This window comes from Nelusetta ayraudi, unplaced genomic scaffold, assembly GCF_046127955.1.
Source record: "Nelusetta ayraudi isolate G7.1 ecotype Tasmania unplaced genomic scaffold, CSIRO-AGI_Nayr_v1 ptg000034l, whole genome shotgun sequence".
NCBI lineage: Eukaryota > Metazoa > Chordata > Actinopteri > Tetraodontiformes > Monacanthidae > Nelusetta > Nelusetta ayraudi.
This window is the reverse complement of record NW_027466084.1, coordinates 2,101,850-2,125,920: the sequence shown is the minus strand read 5'-3', so window position 1 is coordinate 2,125,920 and position 24,071 is coordinate 2,101,850. Positions and strand designations below refer to the sequence as shown.

Below are 24,071 nucleotides of genomic sequence, written 5' to 3'. Positions count from 1 at the left end.
AAGCTCTCAGAAAACACAAAGACATCAATCTCTGTTTATTAACCTTAAGCACATCACATGCTTTTAATAATATGCTGGGAAAGCAAACAAGCGGGGGTATTTTTTTTTTTATTATCATTCAAAACTGGTTTCCTGGAAATTAGACTTTTCCTCGTCCTCCTCCGCCCCTCAACATCACTGCTCTCTGTTCGGATGCTGTTTTTGTGGCTGGAACATCGTTTGAAATATTTATATTGCACAATTACTTTCGAATGTAAACGTCTGACATTTAGCAGGTCTCGAGAGTTGCAAATCACATAGTTAGGTTTCTGGCCTGCGCATTAGTTTAAAATATTAATTTAATTTTATAAGGAGCTTCTCTGTTTTGCACATCTTTTTTTAAATACTGAAGGCATGGCATGGTAACATTAGCGACACAGTGTCTAAGCTTCACAAAGAGGTGTTTGTGTCTTTGGTGCATTCTTTATTGACATATCCTTAGCAAGGCCACTGGACAGTGTGGATTGGAAGAGTGAGTTGAAACATTAACAATTAGCATTCAACAAAAACTAAATCCAAAATGCTGTTGTGCGATTAAATGTAATTTTTTTTTTTCTGGGGCAGCAACATCCTCCCGTCCAGCAGGTGCAGGCCCCAAGTTAGAAGAGCTGCCATAAGCTCCAAGAACACAAAGAACCAGAGAGCTCATAGCACAGAAATAATCAAGGAGGAACCCAGAGAAGAATGCAGCCTGCCAGGGGAGGCCCAACCAAAGGGACCACAGATAAGACGTTTCCACCAGAGGCCACCAGCCGAGGTGGCAGAAGTGTTCACATTCTGGACTTAAGTAAGAGTACGGATACTTGTGTGAAAATATCCTGGAGTAAACTGACCAGATGTCTGGATCAATTTTGAGATTTTTGGCATGGTCTTGATGCAATATATTCTTTTTCTCAAGAACTACCAAACCATAATCAACAATAGTTATGACCGATGAGCCATGATTGGATATTTAAACTTTTGAAACCAATAATCAGTGTTGTTCTCTACATTTTTTTTTATGTTTCTCTGTACTGAACATGCACTGAAGAGTGACCTCAAAACCGAGGTACTCTAAAAATAATCTCCCTTGAGAATTTGGTGATTTTATATTGAAATACACAACAGCAGGGTTCATCAGAGCTTCATTTCAAACGACAACTATCATCATAAGTTAATTACTTTTAACAGAATTTGTAACTCTTTCAAACACAAAAGTAACAAAGATGTTTTTTCAATGTAAGAAGGTGAAAGTACAGATATTTGTATACAAATAAAAGTCGCCAGAAAATGAAATTCAAAAGTGAAATACAGATAGTAAAAATCTAGAAAAACAAAGTCAGCTGCCCCATGGCAGTCCTGGATGAAAAAAAAAAAAAAAAAAAAAACAGATCGAAAAAGGGAAAATAAAATACAGGACTTAAAAATCATCTCGACAGGAGAGGGCCGCTCTTTGGCGGGGGAGGGAATTTTACGGTGCGCCGAAAACATAATATTTGAAGGTCGTGTGTATTCGTCCATTACGGTAAAGCGCATCACAGGAGGGAGGGGACGTCGCCTGGGGAAAGCGACCACGCCCACTCGGAAAATAAAACCCGTAAGGAGCGTAGACAGAGAAGAGTCCACGGCGACGCTGCGCTGATGCTGTCCAAACCTCACCTCACCTCCGCCAGGAACTGACAGCTCCGACTGCACTTGAACGCACTTCCTAAAGTGACCCTCGTTATCTCGCCGCGGGCGCACAGGCGGTTTGCTTCACTTGGACGGCGCGAACAAAACCAAAGGTGAGTGTCGCGCTCGAACGTGTGTACGCGGACAAACTAACTGACTGTCACCTTCATTGTCTGACTGGTTTTGGCTTTGAGCGCCCGCGTTTCCAAACGCCAAAATTAGTCGGTGCAAGGAAGGAAGGAAAGAAAGAAAGAAGCCCCGGAGTTGTTTGTTGAGCTCTCGGAAAGGAGGGAAGCGACACAGGAAGTTAAATATAATACTGCTAAAGTTGTGATGATTAGCCGGTTTTACGGTTATTGACGTGTGTGTGTGTGTGTGTGTGTGTGTGTGTGTGTGTGTGTGTGTGTGTGTGTGTGTGTGTGTGTGTGTGTGTGTGTGTGTGTGTGTGTGTGTGTCGTTCACAGACTTAACAGAACGTCACTTCACTCCAGGGAAGCTATAAAGGAAGCTAACTTATAGTGCTCAAGTTGTGATTTTCACTGGTTTCACGTTGATTTTTGACGTGCGTGCGAGTTCACAGACTTCACAAAACTTTTTTTTTTTTTTTTTGTTAAATTAATGCGTTTAATGATTCACGCGAGAGCTCTACGGGTTTTAATGGACTTTACAACTGGGCGATCTGTTGTATTCAGTAACATGGTGTGAAGAGATAAACCGTTTTTTTTGTTTGTTTGTTTTTTTGGAGCTTTTGGAAATGCATGCACTCTTAAAACTGAATCATGGCGTTTACCCAAAGAGAATCGTGTCTTGGGTTTTCCCCAAAAACACCAGCACCGTTTTTAAACACAGCACTTTTTCGACGAGTTCATCCGCATATTTACACGGGTAGCAGCATTTACAGTAGAAGCCCATGTCTGTCTGTTTTTTCCTGCTTCAGACCTGCTGTGGGTTGAAACAAAGCCCCCACCCCATTCACAACGTGTGTGTGTGTGTGTGTGTGTGTGTGTGTGTGTGTGTGTGTGTGTGTGGTCGAGTGAAGTGGCGTGCATCATGCCGCTGGAGTGCAGTAGTCAGGATGTGGCCGTCTCCAGCGCCCCACCTCTGCCCGCAGGTTGGACTCGGCCCCGCATTTACAGCTCTGTTTTGTCCACAAGACCGGAGGCCTCCTGTTCTGACAGACTCTTTAGAAAGCTGCCGGCTGCAGCGGGGGCACCACCCGCATGCGCATCACCGCGTGTCTGCGCAGGCCAGGAAGAGGGGTCCGCCGACGGTGTGCGTCTCCCCCCCCAGTGAAGATGGCACCTCCTCGGGTGTTCGGCCAACTTGTTGTTGTTGTTGTTGTTGACGGCTCAGTCGCACAAATTGTTGTTGTAATGGTAGTGGAATATAATGGCAAAAGTTTACCGCCGTTGGAAGACGGTGAGACTCAGACACAATCCACTCGGAGGAACGAAGCTTTCACGCCAATCCCCGGTGTTTTGAATAATACCTTGTGCATCGAGTGCACGTTCCCATCTGCAAAGTGTTCCCAAGTGTGAAAACTCATAAACTTGCACTTAGACAGTTTCTATTCCGCGGTTGGATGCACCGCAGCATAAACGACACATTCGCCATCCGCCTGTCTAATCCTGCCTGCGAGGACTCTCAGAATGTATGGAATCAGGAAGCAAGAGGCCTCGGTGTTGTTGACGAAGGCGTGAGTTAGGTCAGAGAATCAACACTGCTTTTTTGAGTTTTGGGTTTGAGAGCATCAGAATCCGTGCAGGGGACCTTGGTCAAGGTAGCGTTTAAATCAGGGGGGCGGCCAAACTGTTTGACCGGTGGGGCCACAGTGGCTTCTAAAAATTTGACAAGAGGGCGCCGGAGCGGGAGCAGATGGAGGGAGTGTTTTGGTGAGCCACCTAATAGGTGAATAAAAATATATTGTGGCATAAGTAGAAAACATGCGGTTACAAAAGTTACAACAAACCAGTGTCTTTGAACCCCCACGGTATGTAGCTCTTTATTGAAATGGTGATTAAAAGACTATTTTTCGACTTGCTTACTATTATTATCATTTCTTCTAGTTCGACAGGTCGGATTAAAAAAAGCTTAATGGGGCTGCAAATGGCCCTCGGGCCATAGTTTGCCCATGCCTGGTTTAAAAGCTTACTTCCCTTTAATGCCTGTGCCAGGGAGGCACAAGCACACAGGCCGAGGCGTCTGCTTATTTTGTTTTTTTGCTAGAAGGGATGGCCAACACTCTCCAAAGGGATCTGATTTCATTCGCTCGTTGAGGATTGGACCCCCACCCCCCCGCCCCCTCCTCCTTTTAAAACATCATTCCAAAGAATTCCAGCTGCACGAGCCGACCAGGTGTTCCTGTGTCGGCCCTCTGCAACATTCTCGCACCTTCTCAGGTCCGCCATTTTTGTTGTTGTTGTTGTTGTTGTTGTTGTTTTTTCTTTCAGTCTTTTCCCCCTGTTGTGTAGCCTGTTGTTACCAATTGCTCTGGTACATTCTTCTGTGAAGAGTAAGACAAGGAATTGGCACCGGATTGATTTTGGGCTGCAGATTTCCTCGGTGGCAATGCGTGACTCAGCAATAAAATCGGGAGAGGTTTGAGATCGATGCGAGGCCTCATCCATGATTAATGCCTGTGCAAGGAACGCTCGCTATGCCGACGTGTTGCCGTAAAACGCTTCAGGTGTTTTATGGCCCTACGGCTATAAGTAGATGGGGGCGGGCTTGTTGTGAACGTCTCGCACGCTGTTGTGCAACATGATCTCCAGTAACAGCCCTCCTGTGATCGCCGGCTGAAGGCAATAAGGCAATCAGGGCGCGTCGTGTTTGTGTGCAGGTAGATCTGCTGGAGGCTAAAGCAGGCGTTTCTCAACTGGTGTTTTTTTTAAAAAGGGGATTTCAACATGTATTTAGAGAGGATTAGGACACAACTCTCAATTCAATAATTTCATTGATTTATTTACTCGACGTGATAGAAAGTGGACGAGCATTTTCAGTGCTGTGGAATGAATATGGTTTGTGACTTTGTGATAAGGGAAAAAAAAAAATGTGGGTCCTGAGATTCTCCCGGTTGAGAACCACTCGGCTAAAGGGAACCAGAAAAGTGTCTTTGACAGATTGGAGAAAGGAAAGTTGGTTTATTTTAGTAAAGTTTTTTTTTTTTTTTTAAATCCTTCCGCAATGATGCCAAAAAGCAAGGCACGGGCAAACTATGGCCCGGGGGCCATGTGCGGCTCGTTAAGCTTTTTTAATCCGGCCTGCCGAACTTGAAGAAATTATAACAATATATATAAGTAAGTAAAATTTTGTGTCAACTTTGCCGTTTGTTCATTTTTAATTGACATTAAAGCACAAAGTTTTCGACACATCCCATAATATATCGTTTTCCTCCTATGAGGTGGGTCACAAAAACACTCCGTCCATCTTGTCCTGCTCCGGCCCCCCTCTGGTCTTTAGAAGCCATTGTGGCCCCACCAGTCCAAAAGGTTTGCCCACTCCTGAACTACAGACTTCTTTTTTCGACTCCTCGCCTCCAAGACTCGCGTTGCGGTTACGAGTCGAATAAAACAGACAGACGGTCTTAGCCCTGTCTGCTGCCGCTTTGTTGTCTCACACGTAGCGACCAAACCTTTATGGCATTTCAAGGTGTCACATTTAAAGTGTTGCCTTCTTCTGTTAAAAAAAAAAAAAAAAAAAGCCTGTTTGTGGCTCAGAGCCAGGTACACAGTGCACAGAGCACACGCCAGCAGTTTCTGTATGTCTGCGTTTTTAGTTTGTTGTGTCGTTTGAATTTGAAGTGGGCATTTGTTTTTTTTCTACCTATTTTTTTTTTTTTTTTTTTTAATCGTTTTCCCTTCAGGGATTGTTTTGTTTGAGGGTTTGTTTCAATGTGAAAAACAACAGTTTCGGACCTCTCACAATACGTGAAATTACAAGTATGCTAGTACAGCTACACAAAGTGAGTAACTAATGAAACAAGGCAGAAGTGATCTGCTAAATGTTGCCAATGAGATTTCCAAGTGAAATCCAAAAACCTGCGGTTGGACTTGATTACTAGCAACCCGAGTTCCTGCCTATGGCTGCACTGACACAAAATGTGGCTGAACGTCACTGACGGCTCTACGTGATCAAGGGGGCAGGGGCCCTGACAAATGTATTGGGTCATTCCGACCCAGACCACCTAGACCCCCCTCAAAGAGGACAAAAGGCTGTGAAAGCTGCTTGTTCCAGTCCAATTAGGGGAACTGAGAGGAGAGAAGAGAAGAGAAGAGAGGGCCCATTGTTGTGACCCTCGTGAGGTCGGCTGAACCCACTGCCTGCTGGGGGAACTCTGCCGTCGGTGAAACGGACGGCACCGGCGAGTGACGGCTGAAGGGATCGGCAGCATCGCGAGTTCTTTTTGTTCGTTGTCCGAGAGGCGATCACAAAGTTGGTCCAGCAAAGAGCTTGAAGTCTGAGGTCCAGTCAGACCTCGAGCTTCGGAGCAGGTGCGTTTACGACGTGGCGTTCGCGGTCCCAGCGGCAGACCATGTGTTTCACGTCTAGGCCTTCGGCGACGCTGTACTGAGTCCTACATTAATGAATACACCTCACCAGACCATCAATACATCAATACAGTTTTACTGTCAAAACTCAAAAATAAATGGTGATTTTTAAAGCATGAGTCAACCGAGTCCAGCAAAAGTACCCCACGAAAACAACCTTGTCCAATAAACTTCAATAATACTCTGATGAATAAGTTGCTGTTTCACATAAGACACCAGTGAGACTACAACGAAACTATTTAAAATTGAAAATAAAGTTTATTTGCATTTGTTTTTGAGAAAATACAACGGCAAAATAACTGAACAATAACGCGCCAAGTTATTTACATTATAAGTTGGGTTAGCTTAGTTTGTCCGGCTCTCGCAAGTGTTTATCCAATCACAGTTTAGTGTAAGGAGTAAGGTATTACAGACTCAAGATCTGATTGGCTATCGCAACTGACTGTGGTCCGTTGACTTGCAGCGAACTTGCCGCGAACAGGAGCCTGGAATGCCGTTTCTCAGGCAGATTTTACTGAAGCTGACAACACAAGCTAGCACACTAGCTGAAATATGATTGGACAGAAAAACCCTATAGTAATACACAATGACGGAAGCAGCGCAACAAAGTGGATATAACATGACATGAACAAAACTGTCTTTGGAGAGTGACTTTGCGTTCAGGCGGGTGTCTTTCCACCAGTGTAAGTAATAAAGCTCAGAGTGGCTCAGTTTCTGGGCAAACTCGCAGTCGTTGGGGGATGCACATAGTGAAACTAGCATCAATCAGCGACGGTTCAGCAGCGTCGCTGCGAAGCGGAAAGTCCGGATCGTCTGATGGGCCACGAAAGCCAAGGATGGAACGGAGCCTCCTGATGGCTCAGTTCTAGAGAGTCCTCCCAAGGGAAGCGACGCCCTCGGCCCTGCACGAGAGGGAAGTCGTCTGCTTCCTTTTTCCTGTTGCACCACCAAGAGATGAACACGATGTTTGGGCGGAGCTGTCAGACTGAGGAAAAGGAGGGGGGGGGGGAGTTAATCTTTGCCTTCAGAGCCAGTGACCCGACAAACTGAATCAAAACTGAGGCCATTGAGACTTTCAGGTTTTACTCACGCTACCGTTCAAAAGTTTGGGCTCACTGACTCATTACTGCCTCGAACTCCATTATAAGCAGCTTCACGGAATAATCTACTGGAAGAACATTAGCGCAGGGAAATCAGTCAGGATGTGCTGAACACATTATGGGATGGTTTTGACACTGCACTCGTTGCATTGAATGTCTAATTGACTGTGATTTTAGAGAATGAATACCAAGTGTGCAATATGAGACCATCATTGAGTTGAATTCCTCAAAATTGCTACAAAAAAGCAAACTAAAACTTTCTAAAACACAGCTTTGTATTAAAAGCACACACAGTTGTTTGTGTTAAACCATAAAAGAGTCAACAAAGCTTCATGGTTTATATTTTAGACTCTTTAAGACAGCCGACTGTTGGTGTGTTCACACAGAATTTGCCACGCTCGGAAGTCCGTCAATCACTTTTAATCGGACTTTGGAAATGGGTTTTGGTTCAAAACTAAAATGTTCCAGCACATCTTGACTGATTTTCGCGCATTCCTAATGGTTGCAGAGCACTCCAGATCATAATTTCATGAAACTGGCTAAACTGGAGTTCAGTGCGGAAATCAGTCGGTGACTCGGAACTTTTCAACGTTTAGTGCACTCCCAGTCTCATCCCACGTCCCATGAACACCGACGACGTGAATTTGAGTGTTTTTAACAGTGGCGGCTCAACGAGGCTCTCGGCGCTGCTCCTCTTGAGTGCAATAATTATCACACTTTTTGTTCCAGCAAATTGAAAAGGTTTTGAGATATCCTCGTGACGGAAGACGGTTTGATCAAGATGAGGCCTCGGCTCCCGAAAGGAACGTCTTTGGGAATAAATTGTCTCTTTCAATGAACGCCGTCTTTTGATTTTATTTATTTATTTATTTATATATTTTTTTAATGAATAAAATGACTCACCCTCATCCATTAAGTCAAAGTGCCTCAGCTCTTCTTTCTCTCGGCAGCAGAGCCCGACACGTGCGTTTGTCTTTGGGTTTGTCGCATAGTTCGTGAAGAGGTTGCGTTGCGGACCTTCCCTTTGCATATGTTGTGTAGCAAAGAGGGTACGGACACGAGTACGTAGCCATGCTACAGGTTGCTTGTTCCTTTGCGGTATTAAACACCAACTCATCTGGTTTAAATGGAGGTAAAGAATAGCTCAGCTAACGGCTAACGGCTCACGCCGCCTCTGAGTGTCCACTCACGGCCTTGGAAGTGACACGTGTGTCATCATTCGCTTTGATGAAGATGAGCGTCTCGCGGTGTCTGTGTTAATGAATCAGCAGTGACCGTAAAAGTCCGGCCGGTGTGTTTTTTTTTTCTCTCATATGCTTCTTCCATGTAAATATAACGCGCTTGCTAGCTAGCTCTCGTAGCATTTATTCAGCTGCCGTCTCGTTACGTAACGGCATGCTTTGTGTAACACCCAGGCTTTGTGATGGACTGACGGCTCCTCAGGGGGAGACCGGTCAGATGATGCAAGTGTTTCTCTCGCCATTTTTGGCATAACGCAAATTTCACATTGTTTTTTTTCCCCCTCCACGTATTGCATGCATCAAAATCGGAAACCGAATGTTTTTTATCGTGTTTTTTTTTCTTTATCCTTGCCAGTATAATTCGTTCGTTCGTCACAAAAAAAAAACACATAATAAATGCAGGTAGCAGCGTAGAGCACATTCACTGCAATGGGACAGGAGCTGTTTTTCAGCCTATTTGTTTTAGCTTTGATGTTTCCGTCCCGTCTGCCTCATGGCAGCAGCTCAAACAGGCTGCTGACCAGGATGGTGAATGTCTTTGACAATGTTCTGAGCGTGCATCTCTATGTAGCCTAACTACTTCATTATTATTAATATTATTATTATTATTATTATTATTATTATTATTGTTATTATTAATAACTTGATTTTCGTTAGTTCTTACCATGATATGTCAGACAAATACAGTATGTATAACGTAGTGTCAGTTTGGCCTAAGATGAGCTGGTTTTAATTTTTCAATGCTCTTATCCACTGTAAAGGGCTCTATAAATAATAATGATTATTATAATAATAATAATAATAATAATGATGATAATAATAGTAATGATGAGTCAATGTTCATTATTAATGTGCATAATGTTCAAATGGCTAAAAAACACCAATCATAGAAAAGCTATCAAATCAAGTCTCATGTTGTCTGTAATTGTGCCCGTACCTTTGGACCGGCGGTTGAACTTTTAAACCTCAGCTTTCAGGTGCCTTGGTGATGTGTAATGAAAGCAGGAGGACCTTTTTTTTTTGTGCGTGCGTGTGTGTGTGTGTGTGTGTGTGTGTGTGTGTGTGTGTGTGTGTGTGTGTGTGTGTGTGTGTGTGTGTGTGTGTGTGTGTGTGTGTGTGTGTGTGTGTGTGTGGGGGGAGGCTTGCTATTTATTTATTCATTCATTTTGTTTGTTTGTTTAACACAAACCGTGCCAAAGTGCACGGTCAGGCCGCATGAATCACGGCGCCCATTCAGCCCTCGCTAAACGTGCGCGCGATCGAAATATTGGAGATGCTGCATTGACGCACATGAGAGGTTGAGTCATCAAATTGCAGGATCGGGACCAACTTTCGCCACACACACACACACACACACACACAGACACACACAGAGCTCGGGATAATAGGGCCGTCTGTCTGTGTTTAAGGTTAATGCTTTCTGCCTTCAGCGCTCGTCAATGTCTGCGTAATGCCCGGCCTCTCGTTCTTTGTGAGGATACGCGCGCGAGTCCCGCTTTCATCTGTTCGACGCCCACGGCCCTCATATTCCCAGAGAGCCGTTATCACGCGCGACCGTGGGGTTCACCAAATTACTGACGTCTCCTCAGCAAAATGGCCGCTACTTTGGCCCGGGGTTGTCCGTTAGACAGCACTGACCCCCGTCTGACAAGCAAAGTTCTCCTTCAACTTTTTTTTAAAATGAGCACGACTCAAAAAACACCACGGTTCCCAGACACGAACAGAGCTCTGTTTAAATCTTAGCTCTGTCCAAGTGCTGCTAATGTGTGCTTGGAAACTCATTGGTGGAAATAATTTTGTCCAGCAAACCAAATCGTGGGATGGGGGGGGGGCCCTGATTGTTTAAACAAGGGGGGGGGGGCAAACTGTTTGACTGCTGGGCCACAATGGGTTCTGAAGGAGCAGGAGCAGATGGATGGAGTGTTTCCTCATAGGAGGAAATAATATCTATCATGGGATATGTAGAAATCATGTGCTTTAATGTCAATTGAAAATGAACAAAATCAGTGTCTTTGAAGCCCCGCAGTATTTAGCTCTTTATTGAAATGACTCTTAAAACATTGGGGAAAAAAATGGATGAAATACAGCTATTTTATGACTTGCTTATTATTAATATAATTTCTTCAAGTCGGGCGGGCCGGATTAAAAAGCCTATGGTCACAGGCCGAAGCCTTTTTGGCCTTCATGTAAATTCACATTGCTGTTCCATATGGATGACAGGCAGCTGTGTCGCAGATAATGGACAGTCTGTGTTGCGGCTTTAGCCGAGATGCTTTTACAAGGGCGAGTTGGGCAGACGGTCTCGGCAGTTCAACCCGGCCACTCTTATTAGGTAAAGCGTTCGATTTGCTTGTTGGCTCAAAGAGAAAAATCAGCCAATCGCACGGCAGCAACTCACTCAGACCGGCAGGCGGGTTGAAGGCGAGCCGCCGCTTCAATTCGGAGGCGAGCGCAGAAAATGGGGAAGAAAGTGGATTTGAGGGACGCCCAACGCGACTGCGTGCTGGTCTGAGCGCATCGTCACAACTTCCCTGGGATTTTCACACTGGCACAGCCGCAGAAAACGGCCCCCCCGAAAAAGAGGAAACGTCCAGCGAGCGGCAGCAGTCGTGCGGTGGGAAATTGTTGACGTCAGGGGTCAGAGGTCAGAATGGGCAGACGACTGCTCGGAGACCGCAGAGGCAGCTGCGGCTCAGTTAACCACTTGGCTGGACAGTAGATGCAATTCTGCAGAGAGAGATACCCAGCACTAGTGGGGTGTACCTAATAAACTGGCCACTACCGTATGAGGCCCCAGCGAGCTGGTCTCTCATTGGCTGTTTTTTATCGGTAAATTTGTGTATGATGTGTCTTACATTTTATGCTATTTAGCTGATTTTCAACATTAGTTTTGGCTTCCTGTTTTGTGTTTCTGCTTGTTTTGGCCAGAGTTCTGTTCAAAAAAGTTTTTTTTTTGATGTGGATTTACCGCTTGTTTTTATTCCAAAAGACCAAAAAAGAGAAAAAGCTTTGCATCATTCTTCATAATTGAGTCACAATTCAATCATTTATTTATCCTTATACTCATGAAATATTTTGTCTATCAATATATATATATTTTTTTAAATAACTCAACAAAGGTCAACGCATTTTCAATTTGTCATTGATCCCATTCCAAAATTGAACTCCCAAAGAAAAAACACATTTATATTTAACATTGGTTCTCACCTGACACAATTCAGACCCTCGACCCTCTAAACATATATTTATTTTCTCACAATTAAAAAATACTGAGTACTGATGAAGATTTATATTCTTTACTCGAAATAGTATTTCAAATGTTTTTTTTTCAAGTACATTATAGCTGTGAATTTTAAGATATTTGACTCTATGAATAATTTACTTGTAGTTACACAACAGGGAACTTTAATTATTATTCCAACAACTCTTTTCTGTAGTTTAAGCAGAATGTAGTCATCAGTCAGCCTGTGTTTGCATGCAGGAATTTCCGCTTCATTAAAAATAAACAACAAAACAAACCTCCTTCAACATTCAATGTCTCTCGGCTCTCTTTCCGTACATTGCCAGCGCGTCACCTCGTCCCCGTGGAGCCGCCAGTCCGTACGGGGGCAGGGAGACCGGCCTCGTGTGAACATGTGAAGGTGTCACAGTTTCACTTCCTCACAGGGTCGTCCTGTTCCGTCCCAGTTGGTTGTTTGTTTGTTTTTCCGTACCGCTCGCACCTGCCAGGATGAGTCCTTTAGGATTCGTCCCGTCTTTTTTCCTTTCTCATTAACGCGTGACGTGGGTCCGAGGGAGAGATGATGAGTCGCGAAGGCCTTCCACAGAGTCAAGACCACGACACGTCGCGTCTTAGTTGGTTTGTAACGTTGTGAAATTGCCTCCCGACTGACTGTAAGCAAGTAGCTAATTCTTCATGATATTAAAGGGGCCCTGTTATGGCCATTCCGAGATTTAAAGGTCCAGTGTGTAATATTTGGCTTGATTTATGATTTTTCCATTGATAAAAGCCCATGAATACATCAATAAAAGTGTATAATTGCAGTACAAGTAATTTGGATTCCCAACCACAATCCAAAAAGAACCGCCTGTAAAGCGGCTAACAAGACGACTGTGACCTGAATTGACGTTCCTAACAAAATTTTTCTATTGCAGATCTTTAGCTATATTGACTTTTAATCTTTCTAAAAAAAAATGACAAAGGCCACAGTTTATTCCCAGCCTGATGTCATGGCATTGTACTTTATCTCGGCTCCTTCTGATTGGCCAATGCGTCCCCGTGCATCGCGTGTGTTACCGAGGCATGATGGGAAGTGACACTACTGTGCTACACGCTGGCTCTGTTGGCCACATAATGCCGAAGGAACCCGGAAGCCGAAAACTTTTTTGTGGCGCAGGGAGCGGAGTGAGCAACTCCATTGAAATGAATGGGCCGCCATATTGAGTTCTGGAGGCTAGCGCTAGCTAGCTAGCTCGCTAGCTAGCGGGGAAGATGACTGCTAACTCACTGCAATGTCATTGGTTGACAAACTGTCTGCAAGCACTTGAACGTTGAACCTCATAAAGTGGTCGGCAAGTGCTGATCATCTCCGCCGCTAGTTTGAAGAACTTGTAAGTCTGTTTACTGATTATTGAAGCTTTAGTTTGAATCACATGAGCGCACATGGGCTGTCACATGACAATTGTGCGATTTTCTTTTCAAGGCTAAACATTGTATTAGAATTTTTGGCGGTAAAGTTGGTAAGAACCTGGTAGAGTCCGGAGTGAGCGATCCAATTTAATCTTCCTCTCTTCTCCCAGTGAGCGAATGTAGTTCATTGCGCTATTTATTAGCCACTTGGTCCAATTTTAGCCTCGCTTTAAAGGTTTTGCGGACAGTATTGTGCAGCGTCGACCTCTATCAGGTGTTGTTTTTTGCACTTTTTTTCCTCATACTTGTTCCCAGACATGGAAATTAGCGCCGTACAAGTGCTTTAGTTTTTGTACTTAAGTCGATTTTTCAAGTATCTGTACTTTACTTGAGTGTTTCTTTTTCTGAAGGCTTTTTACTTTTACTTTTTATATTTGTACACATATATATGCACTTTTTATCCTTGCATTGGGAAAACATACTCATTACTTCTGTGTTTGAGACATATTTCATACTTTAAAGAGATTATTTTTACCTCGGCTTTGGGCTCACCGCTCAGTACGTTTTCAGCACAGAGAAAAATAAAAATGTTGAAAATGACATTGGTCATTGTTGTAAACATCCAATAATGGCTGACTGACTATTACTACCACTTTTTTTTTTCACTTAAGTACTTTTCAGATCCTGTACTTTCTTACTTTTACTTGAGTAAAGGAGTTTCATTCTATTACTTTCACCGGAGTATCTTTTACTTAAGTACAGAATTTAAATACTTTTGACACCTCTTCTTGTTGCTAACAACAGTGTGGAGTGCAACCAACTCCCTTTTCCATTGCACAGATGGAAAGCTATTGAATCATACTGTATGTGTTCCAAGTATTCCGACTCTTGAGTGAAACTGCAAACTAATACTTGAGTAACGCAGAGCGGCGAGGGGGCGTTGGGGGCAGGGGATTTGGGAGGTGGGGGGAGTCTGCGTCCACCAGACGTGTGCTAATGCACAACAGCAGCCTCATCGCGTGGGTAGTGTTTCACTCAGCCACTCGGTGTGTAGGTATAGGTATGCATAGGTGTCAGTGACGAAGTGCGTGTAGTCGTGAACGCATGCATTTGTGCACGTGCGAAGGTATTTGCTGCATCAGCAGGCTCTCTGGGGGGCTTGTGAGGGGGGCCATGGAAAATTCCATAGGTCCGCAGGTCGAGCTCAGTGCTGTGTGACTGAGAGACATAATGAAGACAAGGGGACGTGCCGGTGTTTACGATCTAATCAGCCACCGCTGCCTCGAGAGACTGAACATCATCATGCATCGTTTTTCTGGTCTGACCCGGGATGCCACTCATTGATTTCACATTAGCATCACCTGTTGGAGGTGCAATCAAGACTCCGTTATGAAGTGAATGGCAATGCGCGTTGTATTTTCTCCTCGGTTCATCTTTGTGAAATGTCGCAAAGTGAGCGCTAGGCTGACTTTTTTTTTTTTTTAAGTGGCCATTCGAGGTACTGCAACAAGAAAATCCCATGGGCCCAAAAGGCATTTTCCCCATAGACCGCAATAAAAAAAAAAAGAATCGCCTCTAAGACGGCAGACAGGAGGACCTGAAATGAGGTCTTTCTATTGCATATTTTACAGCCATGGTCTTTCAAAAAATGTTGTAAAGGCCACAAAAGACTTAACGTGATCCCAACGTGATGTCACAGCGTCGCACTTTCAAGTGACAATTTTCACATTTTTCTTATAACATGACCTAACGTTCATGTCTTTGCTTGTTCTGATTCGCTGATGCGTCCTGATGCAGTCTCGTGTGTGCGCGGTTGTTTATGTGGCTACGTACATGTGGCTGTATGTGGACGGATGATCATTTCTGACTGGTTTTTCTCTCCCGGTGCCCTCATCCGCCAGCCTTCACACGTTTATCCTCCAGCTTCGCGCCGCCACTGACTCAGCTCGCCTCTTCCCAGTCTGCATATTTATGGCTGTTTCTGTTGGCGTTGGAGAAAAAAAAGAAGAAAGAAGTATCCTCTGAATCCCCCCAAAATGAGTGTTATTATTCATCTATTTTGCTGCCCCTGTGCTTTAATACCACTATTATATTTTTGCACTGTGAGAAATAATCATCCTTTTGGTCGTCATTTCACTTTCATTTTGTGTTTTTTTTTGTGTTTTTTTTTTTTCCCCCACTGGGGTAGTTACATCCAATCTTATCTTTTTTTTTGTTTTAAGTTGAAGATCTCCTTTTGTTACACTTGACACTGTAATGAATTCTATTCTCGACCTCCGTGAAGCTGCTGCAAGATCTGCATTGAATCTCTGAAGCCACAGCCCTGGTTTTCTTCGTCCTCTGAGCATTCCAGATCATTTATTTCCAGCGTTGGTCATGACCGAGTCGGTTACATTTTTTTAACGTGATCAAGAAAAAAAAATAAAATGAAAGAAATGCTCTTCTTCATTCATTGTAGGCAAGGCGGAGGAGCTGTCGAGACAAAACGGAAGCGACAGCTCCTTAAATTCCCCAGAAAGTCGGCGTGCGAAATACAAGGGTGTCCGACGGCCTGCATCCATGACATATTGTCAGGTTTTTATAGGCCTCCTGCAATTTAAGGAAATTCAGATTGGTATTGAGTAGCGACCCCACCTGCCCCCGCCCCTCCCCCTGAATATTGATGGAAATTGATCAACAGTGTTGTGGATCATTATGACGTGGCTGTGGTTGCAGTACGACACAACCTCGCACACCAAATCTGAACTGGCAGTTTATTTTTTTTCCAGCCAACTCTGAGCCATTATTATCTTTAACAACATCTTCTCTCTCTCTCTGTCTGTCTCTGTCTGTCTCTGTCTCTCTCTGTCTCTCTCTCGCTCCCTCTCTCTCTCGCTCCCTCTCTCTCTCTTTCTATATTTTCCCGTCAGAGAAACGGGGATTTGGTTTGCGCGAGAAAGGCAGGATTGCTTGTCGCTCGCGGATCAAGCACGTGACGTGAATGTGTTTTCCTCGGGCCGGAAGCTCCCGGCCCCCGAGAGGCTGTGATCATATTAACCCCTCGTCTATTGAGTTAGATCGATCAGACGTTTTGCTCGCCCATCACTGACAATCTGCGAGAATTTTCAGAGCGCCGCTCCTCTTCCTCCTCCTCCTCTGCTTCTGACGGTGACAAGCTGTTTTTTATTGATCAAATTCTGATATTATTCAGCAGTGAGTATGAAAGTGTGTGATTTTGGACACGCTGGTGATGAATGAATGAAGCCATGACGAGGCTCTGGGAAAGAGACAGTCGTCAGGACGAACCATAGTGAGTAAGTCATTTATAACAGTGGCAAAGCAGCATAGTTTTTGTTTTTACCTTGATAAAATTATATCTCTCTTAAAAGGGGGGGAAAAGGTGCATAATGATAATTCTGTGCTTTCCGATCACTCTCTGCTGCGCTGAATGAACGATTTTGGGCCGTTTATTTCCTTTGAGAACAAAACTCATCTTTCCGTCAGCGCCTGTTAGCTCTTATTGACTTTAATCCTGTTTCTGGCAACCTGAAGCTGCCGCCCTCCCCCTTCCCACCTCCACCTCCACCTCCCCAATTCCCCCACCCCCACCACTTGTGTCAACAGGCTGCAGAAACGGTGACGTGAGCCGACTGACCTGCTTCTGGCGCCTCTCATTGTTTCCCTTTTGTTGTGCGACAGAGAAAACCTCCCTCCCCTCCCCCGTCCCCATCTTCTGCCTCCTTTCTTTTTCCGAATGCTAAACCCGGCGATGGAAAGTTTGAAATCAATGGAGCCGCCCTCCCCGCTTCCCACCGCCGCCCCCCAGTTCCCAAAATCCCTTGCTTCTTGCAGTGGGGTCAGCCGCTCCTGTCCTCAATTCAGTGTCACCGTGGCAACGCCGGTGCTTTAGGTTTTTTTTTTTTTTTTGAGTCTCACTCAGAATGGTCATTATAATTAAAGTAGCTCGTAGTTTTTTTTCTTTTACTTCATGAAACTTTAACGTTTTTACATGCTAGCTTTCACAAAATAACGTGATAGTTTCACGTTTTAACAGCAAAAATTATCCTGAAATAACGTGATAGTTTCAGGTCATAACGTGAAAATTTTCACGTGAAAATGTGTAACTTTCACGAAATAACGTGATAGATTCACGTTTTTAACGTGAAAACATAATCTTTTCGTTTCTGTTTGCGTTGTTTTCCCCGAGGTGAAGTGTGTTGTGGTCGTAGCATCAAAGTTTCTGAAATGTCTTCTCCCGTCCTCTGGTCTCTCTAGGTGATCAACTCCTGCCTGCTGCCTGACCTTCTGACCGCCAGCCCCTCTCTCTCCGACCCCGTTGCTTCGTCAGGATGTCCTCTCAGGCCAGACCGGAGACCCCTCCCCCCGAGGGCTCCACAGGTTCTTCAAAGTCAGGTAAGGAGAGAGAGAGCGAGAGAGAGATTTCTTCAATTAGGTTTTTTTATCTGCATAAATAAAGGTCAATAAAATAAAATAGAGCGCTTTGTGAGTGCTATTTTCGATCAGTCATGGGCAAACTACGGCCCGGGGGCCATATGCCGTATGCCGAACTTGAAGAAATCATATTCTAACCCATTGTGGCCCACCTGTCAAAAGCTTGGCCCACCCCTGTTCTAGATGGTTCCTGCTGCTCTTTCTATACCGGGAATGTTGTGTTGTTGAATGTTGAGTCATTGTGTGTTAAAAGGTTTTGGCCCCATCAGAGACACTCAAGTGAATGGAAATTATTTTGTTGCTGACTGACAACATAAGAGAGCTAAATGTGGCGACTGCACTGAAAGAAAATGAACTTGTAGACATGAAGTCAAGACTTTGATTCTTAGTTGAATTTTGTTTTGTGTGTGTGTGTGTGTGTGTGTGTGTGTGTTGGTCCCTCCAGAGTCCCTGAAGCCCCCAGCCTGCCGACACAGAGACCGCTCGCCCTCCCCCATGAGAAGCTACCTCATTCCCAGCCCTCTGCCCACACGGAGGAACAGGACCTGCTCTGCGTAAGGAGATACACACACACACACAAACACACACACACACACACACACACACAAACAGACGGGAATCACACGTGATGAATCAGGCTGACGACCCATCAAAGCGAATGTATTGTTGACAAATGAGAAAATGCAGTACTGTCCTCACTGTCCTCACCCCAAAATAAAAATGCAACAAAAATTTACCTCAAACTACAGAGCTTTGAAGCAGGATATAAACAGGAGGCTATAAACAGAGGGCTGGATAGTTCCTATATTTTCTAAACATACATATCTGAAACTGAATCTGAATCTAAATGCCTTAGTAAAAAATTACTCTGATCTGATTGAACTCCTTTACTCAAGTGGAAGTAAGAAAGTACAGGATCTGAAATGTACTTAAGTAGAAAGTAAACATATATATATATACATTTTAATGAATTAAATAATACTTTGATTAATAAACACAACTATAACAAGGTACACAACAGTGTGGTCCACGTCATGCAACAGCACCTACAATAAATAGGAAGTGAATTACTTTGAATAATAATTTGCGTCTTTGACAGTCTTTTAAACACAAAAGTAACAAGCAGGTTTTTCCAATGCAAGGAGCAGAAAGTACAGATATATGTGTACAAATATACGGAGTAAAAGTAAAAATTAGTCAGAAACAAAATACTCAAGTAAAGTACAGATACGGTACAAGCACAGTACAGGAACAAAGTATTTGTGCTCTTTTACTTCCCACCTCTGATTATCTTGCGTGTCCTGACACTGAGATTGTAAAAACACAGATGTGATGTGAAACAAGAGCGTTCGCTCGGTCAAAGGAAAGACAATACATTTACTTGCTGTCTGGTAATGTCTTTCCCTGTGGATACCCGTCACACGATACCATTTTTTATTTTTTGCTTTCGGCGCTCTGTTTGCTGTGAACACTGTTCTTTTCGAGAGCTGTGTATGCGCAAACACTTGACGCAGGAATCCCGTGGAATCCTGCGTCGGCTGAAGTCCCGGCAGTTCCTCTGCTCGCAGCGACCGGACTCTGCAAGAGGCTCATTCGCTTTTTTGTCACGCAGCCGCACGCATACAGGAACAAAAAAGCTGCGGGCAGCAGGTTATTGTGGAAGTGTACTCATTGGCGGCGCTGTGCTCCCAACCCAGGAGAATTTCCATCCACTGCTGGAAGCTTCCCTTTGGGAGAGTCATTACTTTCTGGAACCTGGGGGAAAAAAATAATTGAGGTTAAGAATATGAATAACAATAAGAACGTTGTGGATATTTGCACAGTTAAAGCAACATATACAGTGCAGAGAGTACAAATAGTGCAAAGAGTGACGTAAAATAAAAAAAGACATGACATATGTATATATATATATATATATATATATATATATATATATATATATATATATATATATATATATATATATATATATATATATATATATATATATATATATATATATATATATATATATATATATACATATATATATATATACATATATATATATAAAAGTATCTAAGTAAACATTAAAACATCTGTGTGTTCGTTCAAAAGAAAACAAAATAGAACAAAATTCTGTTTCCACATCCGAGGGGTTACGCTTCAGATCTGTGACCCGCTGCCCTGCCAACCACTACAGCAAAAAAACAACAACAAAAAAAAACAGGACTGGTGAAGTACTGGTGCTATACGTGCGTTAAGTGTATTTGTTCTGTTCAGATGGCTGCACGCGACTGCTGTTTGAAGTACAAATACTGCTCTGCTGGAAGCACACCCGATGCTGTTTGTCGATGATGTTTGACGAATGTGTAAATACGTGCATATCAGTTTATCAGTTAACTTGGTGTGTGTGCGTGTGCGCGTGTGTGTGCAGGACGGCTCGTGCTTCCGAGGGCCCGGTGTTTGTTGGCGTGTGTAAATGTTTTTCCCGCTCCAAAGGCCATGGCTTCATCACGCCATCCGACGGAGGCAAGGACATCTTTGTCCACATCTCAGAGTAAGTGTGTGCGTGCACGTGTGGGTGCGCAAGCTCTCCTTTGCATTCTTTTTTTTTTTTGTTTAAATGCGTTTATGTTTCACCTGAGAGCTCCACAGACACAATGACTGAAACGCTTGATGATCTCTTGTATTCAGAAATATGCTGCGAATGCACAAAGTTTGTTTTTGAAAATGCATGCGTCCTTAAAACTGAACCCTAGCGTCACACAAAGGGAATCATTGTGTGCTGTTCTCCAAATCCAGAGCAATTTTTCCAATTAGTTTAATTTACTCTTTCACAAGGCTTTTTTTTTTTTTTTTTTTTAAAAAAGGAAGAGGCCTTAAGGATGCTGCGGCTCCTTTGAAAGAGCCTTAAACGTCAAGCGTGTAATATTTGGGGATTTGATGTCGACAAACAGCGACATCAAGTGGTGACATTTTAGATTGCAGTGCTCGCCCTCTTACCCTACCCCTCCCGAGCTTGCCAGTGAACTACGGTGGCTTTCACACACAAACTTGGCGACCTTGTCCACTTTCTTCTTCTTAGTTGGTTTATTTGAATACGAAATGCAGCTGGATTGTGCACACAATCCATCAATGTAAATTCTTGTGTATATGTATGTATATATAACAAGCATTTTATGGCTAGGAAAATCAAATTAATTTTATTGTACTGTGAGTATACACTTTTATTAAAAAAAAAAATAATAATAATAATACATATATATGTATATATGTATATATATATATATATGTATATATGTATATATATATATATATGTATATATATATATATATATATATATATATATATATATATATATATATGGGCTGTATATTAAGCTTTTACCAATATAAAAAATTGTAAATCAGGCTAAACTTTACACACTGGACCTTTAAACCTTCAACTGTCCGGGGCTGTGTAAATGCATAGGCAGCTGTGTCACATTGCGCTCATACAAACATCTCTCTTGGCTCTGAGGCTGCAGTAGTTAAAAGCAATGGTGGTTGAGTTTGTTTGGACTGCACCATCTGTGCGCCAACATGTGGACGACGTCAAACGAGCTGTATGGTCTGTAATGGTCTACAATTCAACAGATCTTGTCTGCTCTCTTCTCAAAGGTTAAGTGTGTAATGGTTGGAGATTTTGAGACGAAACGGGGACATCAAGTGGTTACATTTTAAATTTCAGCGCTTTTTCATTCCCCTCACTTTTCCTTCCGCCTCCTGACCTTGCCAGTGAACTACGGTGGCCTGCGCACACAAACCATGACACGTCGGCCACGTCGCGATACAGCTTGCTCTCTGTACAATTTATTCATTTATGTAAAAAGAAACCGTTCTCAGGGAAGGAAAACAAAGTTACTTTTATTGTATTGCAAGTATATACTTTTGTTAATGTACCTATGGGCAGTATATTTAGCTTTGGCCAGTATAAAAATGATAAATCAAGCCAAATTTTACACACTGAACCTTTAATGTGTATTTGTCTTCCCTTTATAAATACGAACACGGTCCCGCGGTTGCTTCTGAAGTGATGAGCAATCGAGCAGCTTTGAGTTATTTAATTTTTTTTTCCCCTTTCACAATAACCGTAATCAGATTCCACCTGCATAAGAGCGGAGTGTCAAACGCACTGTGAAAGGAGCTCAAGCTTTGTGTAGGAGGACGGCAGAATATCTAATGACCTTCGCCACTGTGCCATTGTCATCAGCCACGGGCTTAAAATGCGGCTGAGGAGCAGAGCAGAAAAATAAGCGAACTGCAGAGGGAACGAGAATGTTCAGACTCTTCCCGTCACATCAGCTTGTGGGTTCAGCGTTGAATCTCTTTGCCACATCAAATTAGGCTGTGCGAGTGAGTGTTCACATTTATTCTGAGAAAGGAGGAGGGGTCATCTGTCCTCATACAACAAGTCATAATGTATGTTAAACAGGAATATTAACACAAATCTACCGTTAACAATAGTGTAAAACATAAATAATATATAGATTATACGTCGGCATTGGTCGAGATCAATAGAACTGTCAGATATGCTGAGGAAAAACAGGAACAAGTTGATATAACTTTTTACATATAAATGGTCCACTAATAATAATACATTTGACTTAGTTATTAATGTCAAGTAGTTTTTTTTATTAAAGAATTCAATTGGACTTAATTTTAATTTAACTCCTAAGTACATCCTAAGTATATGCTAGACACTTTCCACCATCACTAGATTGACATTACATGAGTTAAGTACTAAAGCAAAAATCTAAATAACAAGTTGCATTGTAAAATTTCATTGGATTTGAAGTTTTTTTGTTTTTTTTAACCTTCCAAGGCCTATCAGAGTGTTTGGAAAGCAGATAAAAGCTCACTGTATAACACTGACTTCAGACAGTAGGACATCCTGTTGGTTGTCTTTCTTCAACATTGGGTTAAATGTGTGCCATCCTGATCCTGGCGAGCCGCTTTGCGCCTTCAGGCAGAAGGGCCCAAAGCAGAAGCGAAACTGAACTTCGCCTCCAATTACTTTTGACGCATCCTAAAGCCTTTTTCCAACCCGCTTGCAGCATCGAGGGCGAGTACGTGCCGGTGGAAGGAGACGAGCTGAGCTACAAAGTCTGCTCCATCCCTCCCAAATACGAGAAGGTCCAGGCGGTGGAGGTCAACATCACCCACCTCAAGCCGGGCACAAAACATGAGACCTGGTCGGGGCACGTCATCACCAGCTGAATGATGAAGTTGCATTGGGGATGAGATGGATGGGAAGAGGCGGGGTCGGTGGGGGTGGGGGGGCGGGGCGTGGGGTTCTCAATGAGGGGCATTCAAGCGGGCAATGTTCTCGGTTCTTCTCTGTCAGCCTGCCGCTGGAATACAGGGCCACAGGAGAACAGAGCGGTGTCCGCATAGTTGGAGTCAAATCTCAACAATCTCACAGTTTACTTCATCTTGAGCTCTCCCTGCGTGGGAATCACAAAACATATAATTTGGGGGGGGTGGAAATGCCCGGTATTTTTGATGATTACAGTGAAAGGGGGGGTTTATCGTAGAGAGACTTTAGGTTTCTCGCTTAGACGTTCAATGACCGCCTTCTGTGTTGGAATTAAAATGGTGCAATGTTTTATTTTTCTGATGAAATGGGGGAAAAAAAACCAAACCTCATTGGCTGAGAGAGATGAAGAGCAAGATGCCAGACGCCGGTGATGTTGTGTTGCGTTGGCACTCTGTGTCACTGTGTCCAGCACCTTGTTTTTTTTTCTTCTCTCTCTCTCTCTCTCTCTCTCCCTCTCTCCAGGTATTATTAACGTGTGCCACCTTTATCTCATTAGAACTGACAGCTCTGTTTGTGCCTACGCAATTAATACCAAGCTACCGCCTGCATTTCCATCGTGTGGTTGAATTAAAGGAATTTCAACATGCTGTTGTTTTCTGTTTTTGCTGGGGTTTTTTTTAGTTTTTTTTTTTTTTTTTAGTTTGTTGTCTTTTCATTTGAGAGATTACTTTGGTGAATTTGGCGAATAACTGCAGTGATGACTGTGCTGATTTGTTTGTCGCGGGAAAATAAAGACCAATTGTGATTCTTCAGCACAAGCTGCGGGGACTCATTTGTGTCGCAGTTCCTTATGTCTTACCTCTCCCGTCAGCACAAAGTCTGCCCAAAGGGGTCTCAAACACGATGTGTAAAAGTTGAATCATTGTGTGCCGATGCAGTTGTACACAGGATTGAATCCACGGGCTCACGTAACTACCCTATCCCCACATTAATACAGAGATGTACAAGCATTTGAGTGGCGTTCTCCAGTTCTCCATTGTCGGCAAAGGACGTTGAACCCCAACGGTCAGTTCAGCTGTCAGCGCCATCTAGTGTCAAGGTGGAAAAAAACAGATTTTCCGGTGGATAATGCGTCTCAGTAGAACACGGAAA

The 24,071-nt window shown here is 43.4% G+C and overlaps 1 protein-coding gene across 1 annotated transcript; it reads left to right on the top strand.

Annotated features, from left to right (window-relative positions):
• The first annotated feature begins 1,619 nt into the window (after window positions 1-1,619).
• Window positions 1,620-23,731, top strand: carhsp1 (calcium regulated heat stable protein 1). Its single transcript, XM_076032369.1, has 5 exons — window positions 1,620-1,802; window positions 17,462-17,599; window positions 18,084-18,192; window positions 20,055-20,177; window positions 22,717-23,731. The coding sequence occupies exons 2-5, from the start codon at window positions 17,536-17,538 to the stop codon at window positions 22,877-22,879; spliced, it is 459 nt and encodes a 152-aa protein (XP_075888484.1). The 5' UTR covers window positions 1,620-1,802; window positions 17,462-17,535; the 3' UTR covers window positions 22,880-23,731.
• Window positions 23,732-24,071: the final 340 nt, after the last annotated feature.